General features: G+C 40.1%; 2 protein-coding genes across 2 annotated transcripts in view; both read left to right on the top strand.

Annotated features, from left to right (window-relative positions):
- Positions 1–6,766, top strand: part of ift172 (intraflagellar transport 172) — a 58,427-nt gene extending 51,661 nt beyond the window's left edge. The window contains exons 43-48 of the mRNA XM_030047180.1: positions 195–290; positions 1,186–1,245; positions 1,614–1,712; positions 3,287–3,440; positions 4,136–4,227; positions 6,568–6,766. Coding sequence (XP_029903040.1) covers positions 195–290; positions 1,186–1,245; positions 1,614–1,712; positions 3,287–3,440; positions 4,136–4,227; positions 6,568–6,657 — 591 coding nt within the window. The 3' untranslated portion in view covers positions 6,658–6,766. The remainder of the gene's footprint in view (positions 1–194; positions 291–1,185; positions 1,246–1,613; positions 1,713–3,286; positions 3,441–4,135; positions 4,228–6,567) is intronic.
- Positions 6,767–21,539: 14,773 nt separating this feature from the next.
- The window catches only part of msraa (methionine sulfoxide reductase Aa), a 59,379-nt gene continuing 58,468 nt past the window's right edge, over positions 21,540–22,450 (top strand). The window contains exon 1 of the mRNA XM_030047639.1: positions 21,540–21,782. Coding sequence (XP_029903499.1) covers positions 21,647–21,782 — 136 coding nt within the window. The 5' untranslated portion in view covers positions 21,540–21,646. The remainder of the gene's footprint in view (positions 21,783–22,450) is intronic.

Here is a 22,450-nt window from a genome sequence, read left to right as displayed (position 1 = left end):
TACTGAATATATTTGTATTGTTCCGCAACAAATTTTGATAAGTCGATCCTTTTTCATTTTTATAACTACTACTTCAGCTGAAAGGTGGACCAAATTGTTGGTTGGTGGTGACATGTTGATTTCTCCTTGTCGAGAATTATGGATTGCTCATGTTGCAGTGAAAGTCTTCGGTGTTGTGCTGTGTTTATTTTCAGCTGAGCGTGGCCACTAAGCTGTCTGTGTCCCTGCTCCGTCACACTGAGCTGCTTCCAGCCGACAAGGCTTTCTACGAGGCCGGCATGGACTGCAAGGTGAGAGCACCGACACACACAAAGAGTCACGCCAGCTCTGCCAGGACCTGTTCTAAATGCTGAGTTTCCACACTCAGCAAAGCTTGTGTTGGTAACTGTGTCGACTGGACGGCCATCCCAACGGCCAGTCCATCAGCCGGCCCATCCCTTTTTACATATATATACAATGCATATATACGTATAGAAAAATTAAAGCACAATTGAACATTGGTGGAGTGTTGTATAGTCACCTGGGTGTTACATGACTCCACATGGTGGTGAAACATCCTCATTAGTTGCTCTGTGCTCCCCCGGGCTGCTCATCAAGAATAATGTATTTATGTCTCTCCATTCACTCCCATAGCAAAACAACTCCCAAAATAACACTTTCAGCGCATAAACCAACACCAACAGATTTATTATGCTAATTATGCCATCATAAAAAATGAGTCATTGTGTCATTTGTTGAAAGTACTATCCAGTTGTCTCTTCCTGACAGAAGGCGACTTTGCAGAGGTTTCCTGCGTGCTACCTGCCGGATCTACTTTCCAATTCAAATAGGAGAACAAGAGAAATATATTTTTAATATTGACATAATCTGCTTTGTTGGCATTGGTCTTTGTGCTGAAAGTGTTACTTTGGGAGCTGTTTTGCTATGGAAGTGAAAGGAGAGATAGAAATCCAGTGTCGTGGATTAGCAGCTCAGGGGATGGGGATGTTTCACCACCATGTGGACTCGTATCACACCTGTACAACTATAACCCAAACACTACACCAAAGTTTAGTTTGCTTTACAGACCTTTGAGCTGTATTAGACTGTATTTTGCCAGTAAGTTTGGACTTGTAGCACTGTGTATCTAAGCAAGCATTCATTCTCACAAACCACAGTGAATCCTCAAAACACTCCTTTCTGCAGGCAACCGGCAGGGAGAACATGGCTTTCATCTTCCTCAACCACTTCCTGGATCTGTCTGATGTGAGTGAGCTGATCTCTGTTCACCTCTGGAATCAGAAAAGAAGGCATTTTAGTGCTTTGTATCGACTGTTTCTATAACATTAATAGTCGAGCTACTTTCTCAGGCTGACCTATGAATATAAAGTGCTGGGTGTCACACAGCTAAATGAGACCTAATCAAAACGAGATCTTTCTGGCCCACACCACTCCATTAAAGCGCTTCACCGTGAACCGGGTGCTCTTTATGTCTTGCCTTGCTTTCACTGCTTTTCTGTCAGCTTTTTCTGCTTTTGCTTATTGCCCTCTGAAGTAGGTTATTACTCTCCAAAAAGGGATATTGCTGATGATTATTCTTCTGTATGTGTGTGTGTGTGTGTGTGTTTCTCCAGGGCATTGATGAGGGTAACCTGAACGCTCTGGACCGCTCTGACTTCCAGGATACTGATATTCCCTTTGAGGTTCCGGTTCCCACCAAACTTCATGTCACAGTAAGACGCTGACAGCAGCCACTCCACACAACATCACTGGCCTTTTACTGAGAAGCAGCTCTGATCCAGTCAGTGTGAGCCGCCTCTGATGTGATGCATGATGCATTTTGTCTCTGGGAGGCTCTGAAGCTGAGTCTAACAAGACATTTTGATGATTTTTCTAACATGCAATTGTCATATTAATAGATTTGGACTATTGGCACAACCCACTGGCCCTTAGCAGGTTTAGTCCAAAAAACTGGTATTATATATTATATTGTCTTTAAAAAACATCATTTTAGGAGCACAGACTCTACAGTGAATCTACCTTAAAAAGCACAAAGAAACTTATGAGCTTAAAAAGTATTAAATTATCTTTATATTTAGTGATTCTTCACATTTAATGATGTTTAGTCAAGGCACACTTGTAAAGTAAGACCAATGCATTGAGACAATTGCCATGAATTTCACCAAAATATGTGAATTGCACAGGTTGTAGTGTTTCTTCATTTATTTGCTATATGTTGTATTACATTACTTGTGGCAACCTGTAGCTCAGGACGTCCCTGTAGCTCCACAATACATAATTTATAATGATATACCATCACGATACAAAAATTGCAGCAGCTGTGAGTTGATTATTGCATTTATCCATATTGGAATTTCAATACAATTGCAATTAATTTTGCAGCTACTTCCAGTGCTGTCGGGAGCCGCACATCACTTTTAGGGTGATTTTGCAAAGAGGATTAGCAAATGTGGTCACATTAAACATACAGAGGCAACGCGGCTCAGGAGGGAGAGCAGTCGTCTGTTAATCCGGGGGTTCCTGGTTCGATCCAAGTGTCCTTGAGCAAGACGCTGAACCCCCTAACTGCTCCTGATGGGGAGTTTGGCACCTTGCATGGTAGCCTCTGCCATCAGTGTGTGAGTGTGTTTGCGTGTGTGAATGTGAGGCAGACACTGAAAAGTGTTTCATGTGATTGGTAGACTAGAAAAGTGCTATCGAAATGCAGTCCATTTACCGCTGACATGAAAACTTTAAAAAAAAAAATGAGCCACCATAATGTACAAAAACACATTTTTATTGCAGTGTTAAAATATGCACCTTCCACAGCATGTATGGGCTTTCACACACGCTTAAACAACCACAACATTTTTGCACATCAGGCATCCCTCCTAATCATTTTTCTACTTTACTTTTCGGGAAACCTGCTTTCCATATTTTGTGTGCTGCTTGGTCCAGTATTAAAGCTGACGTGGTGACAGGTCAAACAGGTACACAGGTCTAGTTTGCTCGTCTCTGTTGTGGCGTTGTGATTCTGGTATCAAACTGGCTCTCAACAAGCAGCTCATGTCCATTCTGCACCCCCTCCCCCCCAACATGCTGTGTCCCAGGGCATGTCTACTGGGCTGTTCTTTCATGGTTTTGTCTTGCATCTTTCAAAGTAATCATACATAGTATGCTCTTCTAGTTTTTTTTCTTACTTTTGTTGTTAAATCCCATTCCCAAGTAGCCTTAAGAAGCTCGTAAACCGTTTAAATTATGGCTAGTAGGAGCTACAGATGTTGTGTGTGTTGTGTGTCCGTCTCAGGCCGCCCAGCGGGAGGAGATCCGTGACTGGGTGCTGACAGTTTCCATGGACCAGCGGGTGGAGCAGGTTCTGCCCCGTGATGAAAGAAACTCGTACGAAGCCTCGCTGCTGGCTGCCAGCACCGGCATCCGCTCCCTGCCCTGCATCCTCACTGGTAACACACTCGACTCGCACTCTCACACACACACGCGCGCACACACGCTCCACCATTCTGTTTTGAGCACCATCAAAGCTTGCGTATTCCAAAATTCAAAGATCAGATAAAACTTGAATGATCCTTGTGGGGATGCTGAATCATTGCAACAGAATCTGGTAACAGGGAAAAAAAATATGGGATATAGATAAGAATATTTCAAACGAAATGCATCAGGTAATTTCAGTGTTTCAATAGCATGGTGTGTAAAGTGTGAAAAATAATAGTCAGGGACCAGAACTTCCATCTGTAAACCACCAAACACTGGTAAAAGGAGTGTTTGATGGGTAAATCAGTCAGGGTTGAATGCCTCCCGTATACACAGCCTTTGGTTTTTCTCGTCAAACTGTTTCCATGCTGGCCTGTCCACTCTTTCTGCTCATGAGCCAGTCCGATCAAAGCGACACAGTGGTGCTGTATCAAAAACAGGATCTGCTTTTGGCATAGCATTTTGCTCAGATGAAATCAAAGTGGTGTGTGTGTGTTTGAGCAGAGCAAGCTGGGCCCTCGGCAAGCTGAAGCCATTTGAATTAGCTCAGGTTTCAGTGGGTTAATTTCCCACCTTAATACTTGAATGAAAGCACACAGACACACACACTCCCCGTATAATCTGTTCTCCGTGGTGTTCACTGTGCCCCCCAACCACCCCTTCCCAGGCTACCCTGTGCTTAAGAATAAGATGGAGTTCCAAACCCCGGGCAAGGCAGCCAACAAGGACGACTGGAACAAATTCCTCATGGCCACTAAGGTGAGACACACACACACACACACACACACACACACACACACACACAGCTTTCATGATGTCCCTGTAACCGTGATTTATCATGAATGTTTGACTTTCAGATTGAGAAAGAACTGGCACCATCAAGGGCTGAAAGTGTAGGGAGAGGTGGAAATCATGACAAATCTAGAAATGTAGAGCCACCATGCTGTCTTATTTATTTTCATTTGTTACATTATTATGCAATGTGGAGGCCAGATAATGAACAAACCAGCCAGCATTGTCAGGTAAAACCAAAAATAACCTCCTGTCTGGCACAAAATATTGCAAAACACTGATGTAACTGTCAGCTGCTGTCAGGTTTCCTGCAGCAGGCTGATCATTCACAAACAGCTCAAGAGCTTGTGATCCATTACCAGGCCACAGCTGTTATGCACACAGCATTTTACTTTTGGCTTTCTCACCATTTTTTTTTTTTTTTGGAATTTCACAAGGGTTGTGCTTTTAACTCTCTGAAACCCAGGCATTTTTTAAACATGTTTAATTTAACCTGATGGACAAATTTCCCTTTATTTCTTTGCAAAAACTATTCAAGAAATTGCAACAATGGCCCATGAAAACACAGGATTTCTGTTGGGAAGATTCTTTTCTTAAAAAAAGACTCATGAAATTGAAATAACCACACATTTCTTTCTGACTTTTTGTTATATTTGTACTTCAAATTTATTTATTTATTTGTTTTTTATTATTATTTTAGAATTACCTTAGGATTTTAGATATCCAGAGCTTTGCTTTATTTATGAACACTTTCTTAACACATGGTGAACACGGGGTCTTATGGGAACATTCCATCCTTAACCCTATAAAGCCTGAACTATGAAAGAATTGGCAGAAAATTCAAATTTTTTTAAATTGAACCCTTTATTTAGTTCTGTAACAAAATATATATATAAAAAAGAAAAATCAAAAAATATGTTATTACACGACCTTCCTGGTGTATGATGTATGATATGTACTTGAAGTGCCAATGATATGGTCCAGGGTGAACAGGGGAAGTGTTCAAAGGTATACAACAGTATTTTGGTCAAGTATTGATTAAACTGAAAACGAAAAACGGAATTGAGAATGTGTATCATATATGATACAAATGGCTTTATAGGGTTAAACAGGAGTCAGACATTGCTGTTGTCAGCTGGGTGCCTCCCTGCCGTCTGCTGACATTTCATCAGCTCCAGTTGTTTATTCTTATCTATTTACTTGAAGGCCTACATGATCCTGTACAGGTTTAGATCATCTTGCCAAATGTGTTTTATTGCAGCCGACATGGACGCCCACATGAAGATAGAAAAACTTTGATCTGTCCACTGACAGCAAATGACTCGCTCACGACAGTCAGTTACAATAGTTAGTGGTTACGTTAACGTTAGAGTAGAGCTACAGCTAGTCATCTTCACTGCTACTGCTAGGTAGTTAGTTCAAAGCCCCTTCAAAAACCCATTATACAAATAAAGGAGCCTGGCTCGTCAGGTAAAACCAAAAAATGACACCTCCCTTCTCACCACATTGCTCTGTAAATGATCCAACTCAGCTCACACAATGTGGTGAGAGAAGCAGACGGGGCAACACGCTAGCAGATATTCTTAGTGCTGAGCATCAGGTAAAGATTGAAAATTCAGGCACAGGGAGTACAGCGAAGGAATTTGATAGAATTTAATATTTGACATTAGTCGTAGAAATTTAACAAAAAACTCCTGGTGAAAAACTGATTGAAAAACAGGGACAGCCAGTCCCACATCCTGTGACAACCAACCCTGCAGTGGGGCGGCTTGTCGCCATGTGTCAGAGCAGCCTTTGATATTTACTCATGTTTTAGACAATTACACTAATGAAGAAAAGAGCTCCTCATTTTTACCCAAGACATGAAGCTTTCAATCAGTGTTGAAATGACTCTTTTATCATGTAACGATGCTGAGAAATACACACCACAGTAAAATGTGTGACAACCATTCCCTGCCTCCCTAAATGCAAGTTGAGAATCGGTCGCCAAGGGAGATTCCCACACCCCGACTCGTGAACCAAACGTTTTATAATCGATCCAGACTTCTGATCACACATGCACACACAGACACTTTCCATACTTGAGTGAATTTCGTCATTTCCCTCAACAGTGATTTGGATTTTACACGAATGGTCTAAGCAAGGCCAGCATCATTATTTTACATGTAACACACACACACACACACACACACACACACACACACACACACACACACACACGCTCACATACATACACAACCATATGCACTTTTATATACAGTGCACCATCCATATTATTGTTGTGTATGTGTTTGTCTTTTCCTGCAGACCACTCACAGCCCAGAATGCCAGGACGTCCTCAAGTTTGTCAGCCAGTGGTGTGGCGGTCTGCCGGCCTCCGGTTTCTCATTCCACTGAGACACACACCACTCAAATAACTGTGATGTTGTATATACTTTTTAAATGTTATGTCAAGTGGTTCCACATAACTTTTTGTAGGTGTTAATAAACCAATTTTATACTTTGATTTATTTTGGTTTATTTGATTTATTTTATATATACTATTTACTCAATAGATTAAAGTGTATTATATAACAGTGAATTAAGTAAACTCAACTTAATAAGGTTAGTTCGCTTTTATATAAAACAAATGTGATATGTTTAGGTTTTAACAAATGAATTTAATAGATACAAACAATACAAGGTTATTGATTAAAATCAATTTAATTCGGTTTAGTTAATTTTAGTTTGTCCAATTACAATGCCTAATAATGTTAAATAAAAAAAAGACGTTAGAAGAAAAATCACATAAATTCTCAAAACATTTAACAGTTTTCAGGGCAGTGTAGAATGCTTCACATGTTTACACATTGCATGGTTAATTGACGAGTAGTTCAGGTGTCTAGCTTGATTCTATTTAGCTTCTCCTGAAATTAATTTGTACTTTGTTCATTAAAAGAGCTCAAAAAGGTTAATAGAACAATCAACATATTTTAGTAATACTGAGACTTCAAGTGCAACAATATAGAAGTACATTTAAGTGCAATGTTTTCACACAACAGTTTGAAGACTAAGACCACAAGAAATCACTTAAATTGTGATCCATACCATCTTCTCATAGGGGCAGCCTATGGCAACTGTTGTACATACAATGTAACATATAATGACATCATAACATCACAAACAATTTTATATTAGTTAGTTATTGAACAAACAGAATTTGTGTATGCTACATATTGGGTTTGTTTTTAAGTACCTGGATTTTGTTTGAAAGCCAGTATGCATCAAGTTCCATCAGGATTTTTTGAATGAATTCAAAAGTATACCTGAGGTCAGATGTTTCGCTTGGGTTCGAGGCATAGATGACCCAAACAGTAGAAGACCAGTGCTGGTGACCTCATGGGAACTCCTGAAACATCTGCACACCCTCAACTATGATCCCAACAACATCTGCACCCGGATGTTTCATCACAGATGCTGATGACTGTCTGATCATTTCTCTCCGGGCATCTTCAAGGTTCTCATTGTAAAGCGGACAAAAAAGGGAAGTCCATGGACAAGATTCTGTCAAAAACAAAACCACACTACACTGACAGAAGCTCCATTTAAACATAAAAAAATTCACTTTTTTATGCTTTTTACACTAGCAGTGTTCTGGTTAGATTACTGGGATTATGTTGTCTCTGAGCTTAAATTTGAAAAAGTTAAAGTGACGACTCAGCTACAAGGAAAGCTCTGAATGAGAACTTTCTGTAGCTGTATTGCTGATTTATAAGGCACTTCAGCAACTGATCTGACATTTGGATGTGTTTATCTGCAGTGAAGAGGAGGGCATATTACATCCTTAATATGTCTTGAGATCCAATCACTCAGGCTACATTTGAAGGTGGCCTGGAACGCTGCATCGCATTTTAGGTGTAAACAGATGTGTCCCAGGACAGCTTGAAGGACCACCTACTAACCCTCTGTCTGAAGCTCTGGTCCAGCCCAACACCCCTAACACTGGCCAGACCACCAGTTTTCCAACAGAGAACTCTCCTGGCTGACTCTGCCCAGCAGCTGCACTGTCAGCTGATGGATCAAACACAAACTGAAGTGCAGGTTTACTATAAAGCAGCTGGTTAATGAATAAAAACACAAGCTGTTCACCTGCAGGCTGGAACTACAGGGGAGCCAGGAGGAGCGCAGCTCCCCTTAATAAGACATGAGCTCCCCTAAAAACATGATGCAAGAAATTTTGGGGGGTCTCTAAAATATGTATTGACAAAATGCAGGGTTTTTTCTTCCATATAAAATTCAGAAGCAGAGGCAGTTCTTAAATTTTGTGGCCCAGCACAATTAAACACACTCTTTCTAACCCTTGACGCAAAGATAGGAATACTGCCGAAATATCACAGGCAGCAGTGGGAATGTGCACACTGCAGTTACTAGAGGAATAGCACAGAAATATTACAGGTTGATTTATCCACCTAAGAGGAGAACCTGACCCTCCATCTCCCTCCCTCTCCCCTCTGTCCCACTCCCTCTCTCAAATGATATGTGTTTATTTGTATATTGAGCAGGAAAGTAAGATTTGAGTGGGCAGGTGAGCTGCATGTGGAGGCATATTTTAATGCCAGGTCTGAAGATGCATTTTATTGCCAGGTGGAGACTGGTGGAAAAACTAGCCAAATTAACTGGATGAGGATGGGATACTGGTTTTTATCCCAACAGTTATTTCAATTAGAGCAAAAGGTCCCTGCTTGCTTTGTGATTACACCTTTGACAACAAAGGTAGACTCTCAGCTACAGCAAAATAACATACAGAATACTCAAAACTCATTGGTTTATGAAACTATAACAGTTAAAAGACATATTCTTACCACTATTTCAAAGGATGGCTACTAGCTGGTTCTTCTGATCCTTGAGTTCCCCATGCATCACCGAGCTGAGTCTATAGTGTAAAATATTGAATCCATCTGTCTATCCTCTTTCTCCCTGTCTGTCACTCCATCATTGTTTTCATGTTCTGAGCACTTAAACACAAACTAAATTTGTTCAGTTTTAAATCTATAGATTTGATATGTATACATATGACCATTTTCACGCCTAAGTCCATTAAAAGGACTCAGTTTTTCTCCTTCAGTGGTCAAATCTCTGAAACAGCACTCAGACTATGGGACAATAAACATCACCTCTAAAACCCAGAGGAAAAAAAAAAACAAAAGTTATTATCATTATTAATACTAGTTTTTTAATATAGATAAAGCACTGATTGCATTCGTAAACACAGATTGCTTTTGTGGGAGATGACCTCTACTATCCCTTATGTCATTTTTAGGGAACAAAACATCAACCGAAGACAAAGTTGTGAGTTTTAAAACTGAAGAATGAAATGTTCCTGCACTGTAATCACAACTTTAGGCCAACACAGCTGTAGCAAAACATATATATATATATATATATTTATAACTTTATTGCAGTGATGTAATATGAATGATAATGAAGTATTCCGCTCAGTTTGTGGTTGCTGGCTAGTCTGTGTTGGAATCAGCTGATTGTCACTGCTTACCAACAGAGCTGGATGACGGGAGTGACTCCAGCACTTGACGACACGACACGATTCAGCGTCCTGCTGTGGGCGCACGCTATTTTAGTCGTGCACGACCTCCTGTTGGTCAGCTGATCCCAAGGCGTCACCATGGAGACACAAATTCCTCCATGCTGTTGTTTTCTCTTGTTAGCTGCCCTGCGTCATTCCTCTGCTGCTACAAACTCACATCCTCGTTCTACCCTCTGCCTCCTCCATCAGTGCGACTTTTTCTCAGGGAGACTCGCTGGATGAAAATGACAGAGGCCTTTCTGCATCACAAGATATTATTAACACACTTTCATAAATCCAGCTCTTACTGTAGTCACAGCTCAGAATACATTTTGACGTACACAATCTGAAAATGCTCTTTCTCATATGTTTTTCTCTGGTGTGTCTATGTTTGAACATTCCAAAGGCTGCAAGAAACAAGAGAAACAACTGGATATTATATGAAAACAAATGATGGACATTTAGTCTGTGGCCATTCCTTGGTTTGTTTGAAATGGAATGTATTTTTCACAGCAAAGTTCTTGAACGTTTACCCTGATTGCTGTTTTTAATGCCCTTACCATCCCCTTACTGCCATCACTAACTAATGCCCTATATAGACTGGGTGTAGATTAAAGGGGTAGTTCACCCATTTTGAAACGTGATATAATTTCACCTCCCCCCTGTTGTTATCTTCCTCTCATTGTAACTGAGTGCTGGATACTGGCTGGGTGCTCCAAATGCTAACTGTTAGCGTCCTGCCATTGAGGTGGACTTCCCCCCAGCTAACATTCTTAAATATAATTGATTAATCCACTTAAAGAAGGTTTAACATCACTTTACAAGTGTTGCTTTCCAAAACTAAAATGCATGTTGAACTACTGATTTGTGGCTGCACAAATTCTGTTACACATTATCAAACTCAAACATATATATATATGTTTTAGGTGGAAGATCTGTCCTAAATGTCTTTGAAACATTGTTCAGCACCGGTGGCAAAATAACTGCTACCATTTTCCCTTTAGTGTACTGTAGTTATCCTAACCAGACTTTTCTTGCTAGATAATGTCTGTACAGTGGACTATGGACAAAATGACAGGGGCCTTTTCATGTCAGGTGGGTCTTACAAAATTATATGTCATGAGAACAAAACACATGGACATAGTTACTTAATGTTCATTTCATGAAATAAGACACAGGGCTAAACAAGAACAAATGAAATCTCATGAGTAAAGAAGGCACCATGCATGAAATCAGTGAATGACGTTGTCTTTTATTCTCCTGTACAGTGTGTACGGTAACATCTTTCAATCAAGGTCCTCAGCAGGCATGAAATTTCCGAGATATCATGGAATTCTGAGACGGAAGGGAAGGTCAAGGAATATTAAGGACATTTACAAACGAGTAGCCCTTGTAAGAATATGGCACAATGTTTTTTACAACTTCTTTCACATATTCATTAAACTGGTCAGCATTCCAAACACAGACAAGGTTATCAAACCAGGAAGAGGTCACTTTGACTTTAAGGATTATACATGTGATTTTGCATGTTTGTCATATCTACAAAATGTATAAACTAAAATTTCCACTGCTCTTTTCCCAAAGCAAGATGTTGTATTTTAGAACTCCATTTTCACATAATTTTTCCCCTCTTTTATTCAAACTTTCTTCAGTACCTTCACCAGCATTCATCACTGTAATAAAGTCATCCACATTAGTTTTCCTAAAAGCAGCAGCACTGTTGAGTTTTGATGACTTGAAATTGAGCAGTTTGCTTTCCACGGCCAATTATCAGTTCTGTGGTTCATGAATGTTGTTGACTTTGTAAGCCACAGAAGCAGAACATTATAAGATGACTGTTTCAACCAAAAATTCAAATTTGAAAATGTAGGGATTTGGATTATATGTTGCAAAACCTTTAGTATCCCCACATGATATTTAAACTGGTTTGTTGCAGTGTAAAATGAGGGGAAATTGTAGTAAATGGGCCAAACTTTCAGAATCACTGGGACGGTCCTTTAATGTTGAAAACTTCTGGAAAACTCTTGGAATTTTAGATCAGGGCTTTGGTAGAACTATGCGTAAACAACATTTATGCTTGCAACCTTTGTGCTTTATGCACAACCATACATTTACCATGAATACTGCATCTTATCCAATCAGTCATCCACAATCAATATAAAAGCCTATGTGTGAGGAGAGAATGCATTATTAAGTGGCAGCTTATGTAATTTCCGGCCTTGCTTGTCTGTGTAGTTGATGCTTCTTAATGTCTCTTAATTGTGACCTCAAAGAGGAACTAAACGGTCACATACACTGTTAAGCCTGGATGCCTTGTATGTAGACAGACAACAAAACTCAGTCCATGTTGTTATATTTCCCTTTTTATAACTTAAAGGGATAATTCACCCTTCTTAAAAAAATGTGATATTTCACTTCCCCCCAGCTGTTCTGTAGGACAGTAGTGGTGCTATCTTCCTCTCATTGTTATTGAGAGCTGGATACTGGCTGGATGCTCCAAATGCTAACTGTTAGCCTCCTGCCATTGAAGTAGACTTCCCCCCAGCTAACATTATCAAAAATATGCACCTTTATCTACTCAAAGTGTTAAATAAAGTTTGAGTTTGCTGATGTGGAGCAGGATTTTTACAGCCCTATAATGCTGTAAAAAATGTTAACTGTGAAGTGATATTAAACCTTCTTTAAGTGGTTTAAGTCAATTATTTTTAAGCATGTTAGCTGGGGGGAAGTCCACCTCAGTGGCAGGAGGCTAACAGTTAGCATTTGGAGCATCCGGCCAGTATCCAGCACTCAGTAACAATGAGAGGAAGATAGCACCACTACTGTCCTACACAACAGCTGGGGGGAGTGAAACAATATCACATTTTTCAAAATAGGTGACCTATCCCTTTAACCAGCTAGCAAACTAGCGAGATAACATGCCAGCAAGCTTATTTAGCAAAGAAACTGGTGTGACGGTTGACATGCAGTGACCAGCCACTACTTACTCTAGCTTCTGTGGTTAGCTAGCTAACAAGCTGAGTTATCAATACAATCAAGACGTGATCACAATGGAAATGATTAGCCTCCACTCCCAGCTAGAAAACAGCCCATAGAAACCAGACTATTCTTTTCTCTCTCTCTCTTTTTTTTTTTTTTTTTTTTTTTTACATTATATTTTTGGCTTTACTTGACAGTCACAGTATAGAGAGACAGGGGTGAGAGAGGGGATGACCTGCAGTAAAGGGTCTGAGGTCAGATTTGAACCCTGGACTCTGCCTTTAGGACTCAGCCTTGGTACGTGCGCTTACCCTGCAAGCCACCAGGGCGCCCCCAAACCATGACTATTCAAAACAGTGACGTGTTATTTTTTGAAGTGCAATCAGCTGTGCAGGCGTTCAGGAGCTGCAGTGTGGCACGGCAGGTCTGTCCCATAACCTGAGTAGTCTCTGATGAGTCTCACCCAAACCACCTGCCAGGACGAGCGCTCAGAGAGTCTGGCTGATATTTGGCCTCTCTCTTGGCATTCACCGCGTGCCTTAATTGTATGGACATTTAAATCAAGGTCCGCTGTGAACACGAGGAGAGACAACCTGCTCTGTCCCCCTGTGTCCTGCTCCTTCCCACACTGTCCCACTCTGTTCAGGTCTGTTCTTCGTTGTCCCATTGTCCTGCTCTGTCTCAGTCCTCTCTATCCTTCTGGAACTCCCTCTTCTCCTCGCTGCTGTGTCCCACTGGCTCCACTGGCTTGCTTTAACACACTTTATTGTCTGTCTCATTTTGTCCTGATTTGTCCCACCATGGTATGACAGGGTAAAGGTCTCTAAAGAGAAGTCAGAAAGAACTAGTTGTGCTTTCATGTGGTTTGGGCGGGAAATAACAAAATGCAATCTGTAATAAAAATACCACTAATAACAGTTTGTTTATAAGACCGAATAGGAGAATAGGAGACAGTCCATAAACTGAAAAAAATCAGTCAAAAATGTAGCATTACCTACAAAGTCAGAGCAACTGGCATCATATATATAGGCCTATTATAGATATATAATATAAATGTGAAAAAAACTGAACAAATTTTTTTTTTTTTTTTGCATTATTGGTTTAGTTTATTACATTATTCAGCCTCAACAAACAAGCAAATAAACAAACTAATAAACAAAGAAAGACAAAAGGAAAGAAAGGAAGGATGAAAGAAAGAAAAGATTAACAAGCCAGTAACACCTGGCTTGTAATGTACAAAGTAATTACATTACAGGCAAAATTGTTATTATATTACTGGATCAAGATTTTATTACCTTATTGGATTTTTATTACAGTATTGGTTTCACTACATTTGATTTTATTACATTATTGGATTTTTATTACATCACTGTTTTTTATTATTATTGAATTATGACATTATTGGTTTTTATTACATTTTATTTTATTACATTATCGGAATTTTATTACATTATCAAATTTTTATTACATTATTGGCTTTTATTACATTATTGTTTTTTGTTACATTTAATTTATTATATTGCCATCTTTTTTTTTATTACATTACTGGTTTCATAACATTTGATTTTATTACATTATTTGCATTAATTAATTAATTTGTTATTACACTCTCAGCAGGTATTACATTATAAGTCTATCCATAGGTATACTGACTCTACTGATTCTACTCACTGACTGTAAACTGACTGTCCTCACATTACTGACTGCCTATACAATGGGCAGTATATTGATCATATTAATACTATATAAAGTGTTAGTCAGTATACTAAATAACCTATGAATGCTGCCTATATGGTAATGTATTCTGACATACTATGTATAACACTGACTACATTGTGTATACTGACGATTATATATACTGGCTACACAGACTTTATACTTCACTCATTATACTTTACTGATTGTGTATACAGACTAGGCTGTATTATGTATATTTGCAGTAGTATGTGTAATGATTATAACATACTGATTATTTATACCGACCATATTAAGCATATATGTAATACTGACTACATACAGAATATATTTTGCATATTAAGTATACTGATTTTACCATGTATACTGGCTATACTGTGTACAGTATACTGATCATACTGATTATACTGACTGGTTGTCTGTGTAGCTGTGCAGTCATGCAACGGACTCGCAACCTTTCCAGGGTTTTTCCCTGCCTTCCACCCAGTGCATGCTGGGATAAGCTCCAGCCCCCCATGACATTCAGTGGGAGTAACCAGGGTAAAGACAATGAATGGGAAACCATGTAGGATTATAGACTGGCTATACTGACTATACCAGTTTCTGATTGTGTAGACTTATTAGAAGATTACACCGAGTGAGAATGCTCCTGCAGCCTATTAAAGCATCATCCTCCAGTATCCAACAACAGCCGTAATGCACATGCATTTTTATCCAACATGGCATTAATGATGCAGTTGCAGGGGATGACGATGCTGCTCCAGTAAAAAAAACAAAAAAACAAAAAAAAAAAAAAAAACAAGCCTCACAGAAATCTGAAAAGAAAAATCACCAATTTGTTCTTATCCCAAATGACCTCATCTTGCATAAACTCCCAACACATCAGTTTTTGGTGGTGCAGATGGACCTGCAGCAGCAGCCGTGCTGCTCAGTGGCTCCACGGCAGAGGGAAGGACCCATCTGCAGCCTCTAATCAGCCGCTGAAATGCTAATGACCCACATAGCTCATGTAAAATGCAGCATGAGGTGGGACGGGGGGGGGGTTCCTCCCCGCCTGCCTTTGTGGGAGTGGGACATGCGTGTGTGTGTGTGTGTGTGTGTGTGTGTGTGTGTGTGTGTGTGTGTGTGTGTGTGTTACAGTGGCCATAGAAAAAAAAATCTATAGATTATTTAAGTACACTATAAACCATGAGACAATGCCATGGTAAACAGCTGAAGCTGCTGGGCCTGCAGTTGTTCTGTTCCATACGATTCTGCTTTAGTCACCTTAATAATATAGAACACTGAGGCATACTGTAGCATTTTGTGTACATTATATTACAGAAAACACTACAAGATAGGCCACAATCGTACAATATTGTATTTTTTTTTTTTTTTAAATGACTGCTCTTGAGACCCACCATTATACCATAATACTAATGATAAGAAAATGCTATGGAATTCTGTTGTAGCCTGTGATGTAGATTTTTTTTTTTTTTTGCTCCACCTCAGATGTAGCATAAGGGCATCACAGGCTGCTACACTACATCAGAACAATACAAAGATGCGTTATGCAACATAATCTTACTAAGTAGCGTTTTTCCTATGGGTGTGTGTGTGTGCTGGGGATTGCAGTTTGCTTTATACTGCAAAACAGGCAGATGTAAGAAGTTCCGCAGAGCAGGACAGCACACTGCATGCGTTTTTTTTTTTTTTTTTTTTTGCGGCAATTTGCGGGAACAGAATAGCGCAGATGAAACGGTGAGAGCGGCGGAGGATGTATTTAAAAAAAAAAAAAAAAAAAGAGGTACACATTTCTCTGACAAAAATGAATAGATGTAGCCTACAATAGATGCCTAAGGAAAAAGCGTTACCTCCCTGTCAAAGCCAACAACAATGCGTTTCAGCGGCAGGGTAAATGGCGCACCATTCTATTTTTACCATCAAGGGCAACTTACTGAGTCTGCCGAAAAAGCGGCTCAGAGCTCCGCGAACCAATGGCGACACGAGGCGGTTTGTCTTCCACTGACAGAGCGTCTTAACGCCGGCTTGGCGCTGTGTGGTCCCGGCCCGCGGTGCTCATCCGGAGATCCAGGGATGCTGAGGATGCGGATGCTGAGGAGGATGCGGAGGATGCGGAGGTCGCACTGCCCTCCTCCTGTACCAACACACCGTCTGGGTTGTGTGTGCAGAGGCGCTCAAAACACGGATAGTCCCAAATTAAAAAAAAATACCTGGAGCCATAAAAGATCGAAACCCTCAAAAACCAGAGTGGGATTTGGGCGCAGTCCGGATAGATGGATGGAGAGAGAGCAGAGAGAGAGGAGAGAGGGAGAGAGAGAGAGGGAGGAAAAAAGAGAGGTTGGCCTTGTGACAGAGAGGGAGGAGAGAAAGCCAGTTTTTACATCCCAGACTTCAGCTTCCAGCTCTGTGCTCTATTTTCCATCCTTCTATCCTATGTGAGGATAGAGAGAGAGAGAGAGAGAGAGAGAGAGAGAGAGAGAGAGAGAGAGCATCTCCCTCATTAAACAAGCCATTTGAAACAGGTCATCACAACCTCCTGTTCACTGAGTATTTGAAACTGTCATTATTAAAAAGATTATGTCAGTGTATGCAGGTGAACGGTGAGAACAAAAAAAATCATGTCTGTATATATGTATATATACATACACACACACACACACACACACACACACACGGATAGATAGACAGATATAAGGACATATTAATAGAACAGATACAGATATATGCTTGAAAAGGACTGAAATATATTTGAAGATCTTCCTCATATACCATGGGTTTTGTTTTGTTTCATTTCATTCAAATATTAACGTGGACGTTCCTCACACAATGACAATTTTTTCACAAATAAAAAGTAATTAAATGAAGGCATTATTGTCAGGACGTAGAGCATTTTAACTCTGCAGAAGGACTTTGGTTGAAAAATCTTTTCCAGTTCACAGCACGACTGAAAGAGCTTGGTGAAGCAGTTTGAGGCTGAGAAACGACACCAGCGCCAAATTGAAACTTCCTGAGAGTTTTTCCACAAACCAAAAAACAAACGACAACAGAAATCTAAATGTTTAGCGTGGGCCAGACAAGAGCACATATTCATTGTTGCTGAAGACTAGAGGAAACAGACAGCTTACACCAAGAGACAGCCACTTCAGAGTTTCATGCAACAGTGACTGAAACCTGCAGCCAAACACAGCGACAGAGACATTCAGGTGTGGGGATGTGTCATCTCTCCTGCAGCTGACCAAAAGTGACCAGACAGAAACACCACCACAGCTGTCCTGCGTGGATGGTAACCCTACATTTGTGAAACTCCCAAATCTAGGTTTGGCCTGCAAGTGTGGTTAGGGTGAAGGTCAGTGCTGTAGTTCTATTTTTAGAAGTGGGGGAGCACACCTCAACAAGAGGGATAAAAATAAAATAAAAAACACAGCCTGTCTCATAAAAACTGGCTGCCAAGAGCAAGGAGGAACATGTAGTAAATTAATCGGTGTGGAGGTCGGACTGTCCTTCTTCAGTACCAACAAACCGTCTGCGTTCTGTGTATAGAAACACTCTAAACACAGATGGTCCCAAACCGAAATGAAAATAACAGTGATGCATCTGTAAACTGGTGCTTTGAATGCGTACCATAGCACAATGATTTATTAAAGTGCCCATGGAATGACCTCACATGACTTCTACTTCCTGTAAAACAGAGCGTCGTGAACAGTGACACCATCCTGCACCAGTGGGTTCAAATCAAAATTCCAACCAATGAAACCTTCACAAACCTTTAAACATCGTCTTGTGTTTCTCTCTCAAACTGAGATGCTGTTGGATTACAGTTAGTTTGGTCTGTCCTGGTGGTTTGTAAATGATCCCTCCCTGCACCATGTCCCGCCTAGACATCCCGTTTCAACAGGAAACACACCAACTCAAGAATGTAAGAGTCCATTTCATGGGGTATTTAAATAAATTACAGAAGAAGAAAAATAAAATATAAAAGCACAGAAGGTTTATGAATCTCCATCTTATGAAAACAGTCAGAGTGGGCCTGGCTTGTCCCACACTGCAGCCTTGGCTACCATATGCTGGGTGGAAATATTAAAAAAGCCATTAAAAAGCCAACATGTCTCGACTAAAAAAAATGAAAGTGAAGACATGTTAGTGGTCGAAACATGTTGGTGTTTCGCTGAAAAATTTCTTACATTTGGAGTGCCTGGAATACCTTCTTGTTTGATTTTAGTTCACATTTGATGATTGCTGGAGGTCACAATTTACCCTTTGTTTAATTTAACAGCATATCACTAGGTGTATGAAGGTGTCCTCTAACACCTTCAACCGAGCTGAGCTAACAAACACACCGCCCCTCTACACCCTTTTTTTCCTGCCGGACGTCACAGTTTGTGGCTGCCTGCAGGCCTGCCGTAATGGATGATTCTCACCTTAGCACAGGGACACAGGCGTTAAAATGAATATTTTTTTTTTCCAACGTGAGCAGCATTCCTCGTGGGTTTGTCCATATGGTTCGTCATCTGTCCCCCCGCCCCTCCCTCATCAAGCTGGGAGCCAGGAAATTGGTGGGGGCTGTTCTGAATTCATTGACTCCACCATGATTACCACAGACCCTCAAATTATCATCAGCATTCATGTTGTGGAGCCTGTTCTTTTTTTTTTCAACAAGCAAATAGCCCATATTCTTTACAGGTTACAACCAAAGTTGACTGACAACTTTATTAATCCCCATGGGGGAAACTTGATTATTTTCCATTTTACACAATAGATTATCCACATCAGCTCAAACCTGATTATTTCAGCTTCAAGCTTAAATACTTTGTGTCAGCCTGCCTGTACTTTCCACATTCTGAATACAATGAAAATACACTGTTTTCTTTATATTCTCTCATTTCCCTATTTTTTCATATCACACAAAATTGTCTTTATTGTCTTTGTCTAAATATGTTCTGCTGCACATAGATATGTTCTTGGCTCTTGAGTGTCATCTTATCTCCTAAAGCTTCTGTTGTGCTTCCACTACTTCTGTCCACTAGTTTGACTGTGTGACTCCCTGGTCAAATATCAAATATAGCCCTTCAAGATTAAACACCAATTGCCCCAGCGAAATACAATTTCTGCTGACTGTAAAAGGATAAAAACCCCAGGACTCCAAGGAAGAGTGCAGAGCAGAAAAGTGCATCACTAAAGCTTTTCAGTTGTCGAAGTGTCCGATATTTTCACTGACTTTATCCAACCCCATATTTACAAAGTGGTCCTTAGGAACGTGGAGCAATGCAGTCAGCCTATTTCATTTAGCTTATTTATCTCAAATTTAATATTGTGGGAAGGGGTGGGGGGCAGTGGCTGAGGCTGTTCACAATGTATTTTTAATGTGAACTTGCTTATACACTCCTATGTTTATTCAGTTCTTACTGTAAACAATAAAAGGCATTTTGTTTCCATTGCTTTTGTGTGCATTGATGTAACCAGAGAAATTGGAGTTCTGAAATGAAACCAGTATTTCCAACTTGTGATTTATGTATTTTATTTTCAAAAGTTTCAGTTCTTTTTTTTTTTTTTTTTAACAGGGTTGACGGAGAAGACAAGTTTGTTTTGTGCTCTAGGTTTTATTTTCTGAGATATCCCGAATGTCAGACTTTAACACCAGCACATGAAAGGTGCATGACAGAAAAGTGGAAATCCAGATCTAGATCACCACCAGAACCTGATCAAGTAATCCTTGGGGTCGAGGATCTGTCCTCATCTAGCTTTCAACTTCATCTCACCTAGAAGCTGCGGATTGGCCTGGAGACAAACTTGCAGCTAAAACAAAGGAATCAAAAACAAACAGTTTCCTATCCAATTACGGGGTTTCTTTGACATTCATCTTATCTTCAAGCTGTTTTAATCAGGTTTTATACACCTAAAATCCTGTCTAAATCTATAAATGTCACTCAGCAGGAGTAATGGAGAGTGCAGGGCTACAAGGAGAAATCCCTCCTTAATCAGACACCAGGGCTTGTAGGCTGCACTCCACTACCAATTAATTTTGGAAACAGCTTCACTCTTTAATTTTTTTTTTTTTTTTTTTTAATTTGTGGGTTAGTGAGTACCTTTAAAAACACTTTAATCACGACACACCAAATTTATAGGTGTAAATACCTTACTTTACTTTGGCCAACTTTTCAGAGACAGTGTAGTGTATAGTTAGTGCATAGTAAGTTTAAACTATAACAACTTACTTCTCTTATTAATCATATACTTCACATTACACATTATGAAGATCATGCTTTATAGGAAATATTTTTCTGTTCAGTGTGGTGTTTGACCAGAAGCAGGGTACTGTGGTAATAACAAAAACTAAACTAATACCTAGTAACTAGTAAATTAATATTAACAATATTGTGTAAATAGATCCACATGGCTTCATCAGATCTAGTCCCAAGAGCCCACGTGTACATTTGTGGTGTTGCTGATTTAATATTGTAGTACTGTCTACATTAATATAGGTAGGGGGATGATAATTACGTTCAAAGGAAATTAAACTATTCATCAGCTGGCTGGGGTAGTCAGAGCCTCCTGAGGTAGCCGACCCCCGGACGTCCCACACCAGCTGTGCCAGCTGCTGTCAGATATCCAGGATGTTCCTACTCGGTCTATGTGTTTACGGCGTATAACGGGGTTTAAGATGTTTTACGACTTGTCCCTTGGTAAATCCAGCATACCTGACATTAAAAAAGTAAAAGTTTATTGCAATAAAATTCCATCTATTAGAGTTCGCCCGTGCTTCTTGTCTCCGTGCTTCACTGTGCATTTAGTGGAAGATGTGCATGTGGGAACAGCAAGGAGACTTGTATTTAAAGTTCCTATTAAACTGAAATAAGTGCGACTTGCTGTTTTAGATGCATGCCGAATTGATGAGTGTGTACTACTGATTCATAAACAGTCTTAAATCATGTGGAAAAGGTCGTCGTCCTTTGCTGATAAGGAAATCAGCACTAAACAGTCAAATTTCTTAATGGAGTAACGGCTCGAGCCTCCCCTGCGCGCTCACAGTTGGGTAACAGGTGCCTCAGGATTACACAAGCCAGTTATGTTGTGTTATGTAGCTGTTACATAGTTGCGCTAGCACTGTGCAGTACTGTGTAGTGGGAGTGTATCAGCGCTGCTCCGGCCTCAATGGTGTACTCCTCCAGGCTCCGTCTGGTCTGGCGTCATTTCATTAACAGTAGAATGGGAGACATGGCGTCGAAAGCCGAGATGCCAACACCAGAGACAGCGCTGCCCGGCCGCACCGACAGCTTGAAAGTGTCCGGTAAGACCGAGACCGGCTAGCTTTAGCTAGCTGCTAGCTTTTGTAGCAAAACAGACTGCAATTTTATGACATAACAACGTTACCCAACCGGAATGATGTGCTTATTCCTTTGGTAATTTGTTTATTCTGGGTAACATGTACACTGCTGCGTCCTCCACACACCAGCAGTAGTTTTAACGTAAGTTATACTCAGAAAGAGGATTATACACGGGCCAAAGTTAGCAGCTAGCAGTTAGCGCCGGCTGCCGCTCTGCTTGACAGTGAACTGCTGCTGCGCATGCGTCGAAGTCAGTCTGTTGAATGATTATACAAACACTCTTACTTCTAATAGTAGTACTATTGATAATAATAACAATAATAACAATAATAATAACAATAAACGTTATAACACATTTTATGTCACAGAATCCACCTCAAAGTGTCTTACAGGACAGAAAATGTTGTTTCTTTAGCTGTGTCCCAATTTCATACTAATAGTACATACACACAATACATACTAAGCTTCACAGTGCACTGCTTTGGCAGTTAATGTAAAAAATACTTTTTTTGAGTATGCTTCTGCATCTTATACAAACTCACTCTCTCTCTCTCTCTCTCTCTCTCTCTCTCTCTCTCTCTCTCTCTCTCTCTCTCTCTCTCTGTCTTTGTCTTCCAAATAGCATTAAAAG

This window comes from Myripristis murdjan, chromosome 24 (genome assembly GCF_902150065.1).
Source record: "Myripristis murdjan chromosome 24, fMyrMur1.1, whole genome shotgun sequence".
Lineage (NCBI taxonomy): Eukaryota > Metazoa > Chordata > Actinopteri > Holocentriformes > Holocentridae > Myripristis > Myripristis murdjan.
Note: the sequence above shows the minus strand (reverse complement) of the source record. Positions and strands in the feature narration are given on the sequence as shown.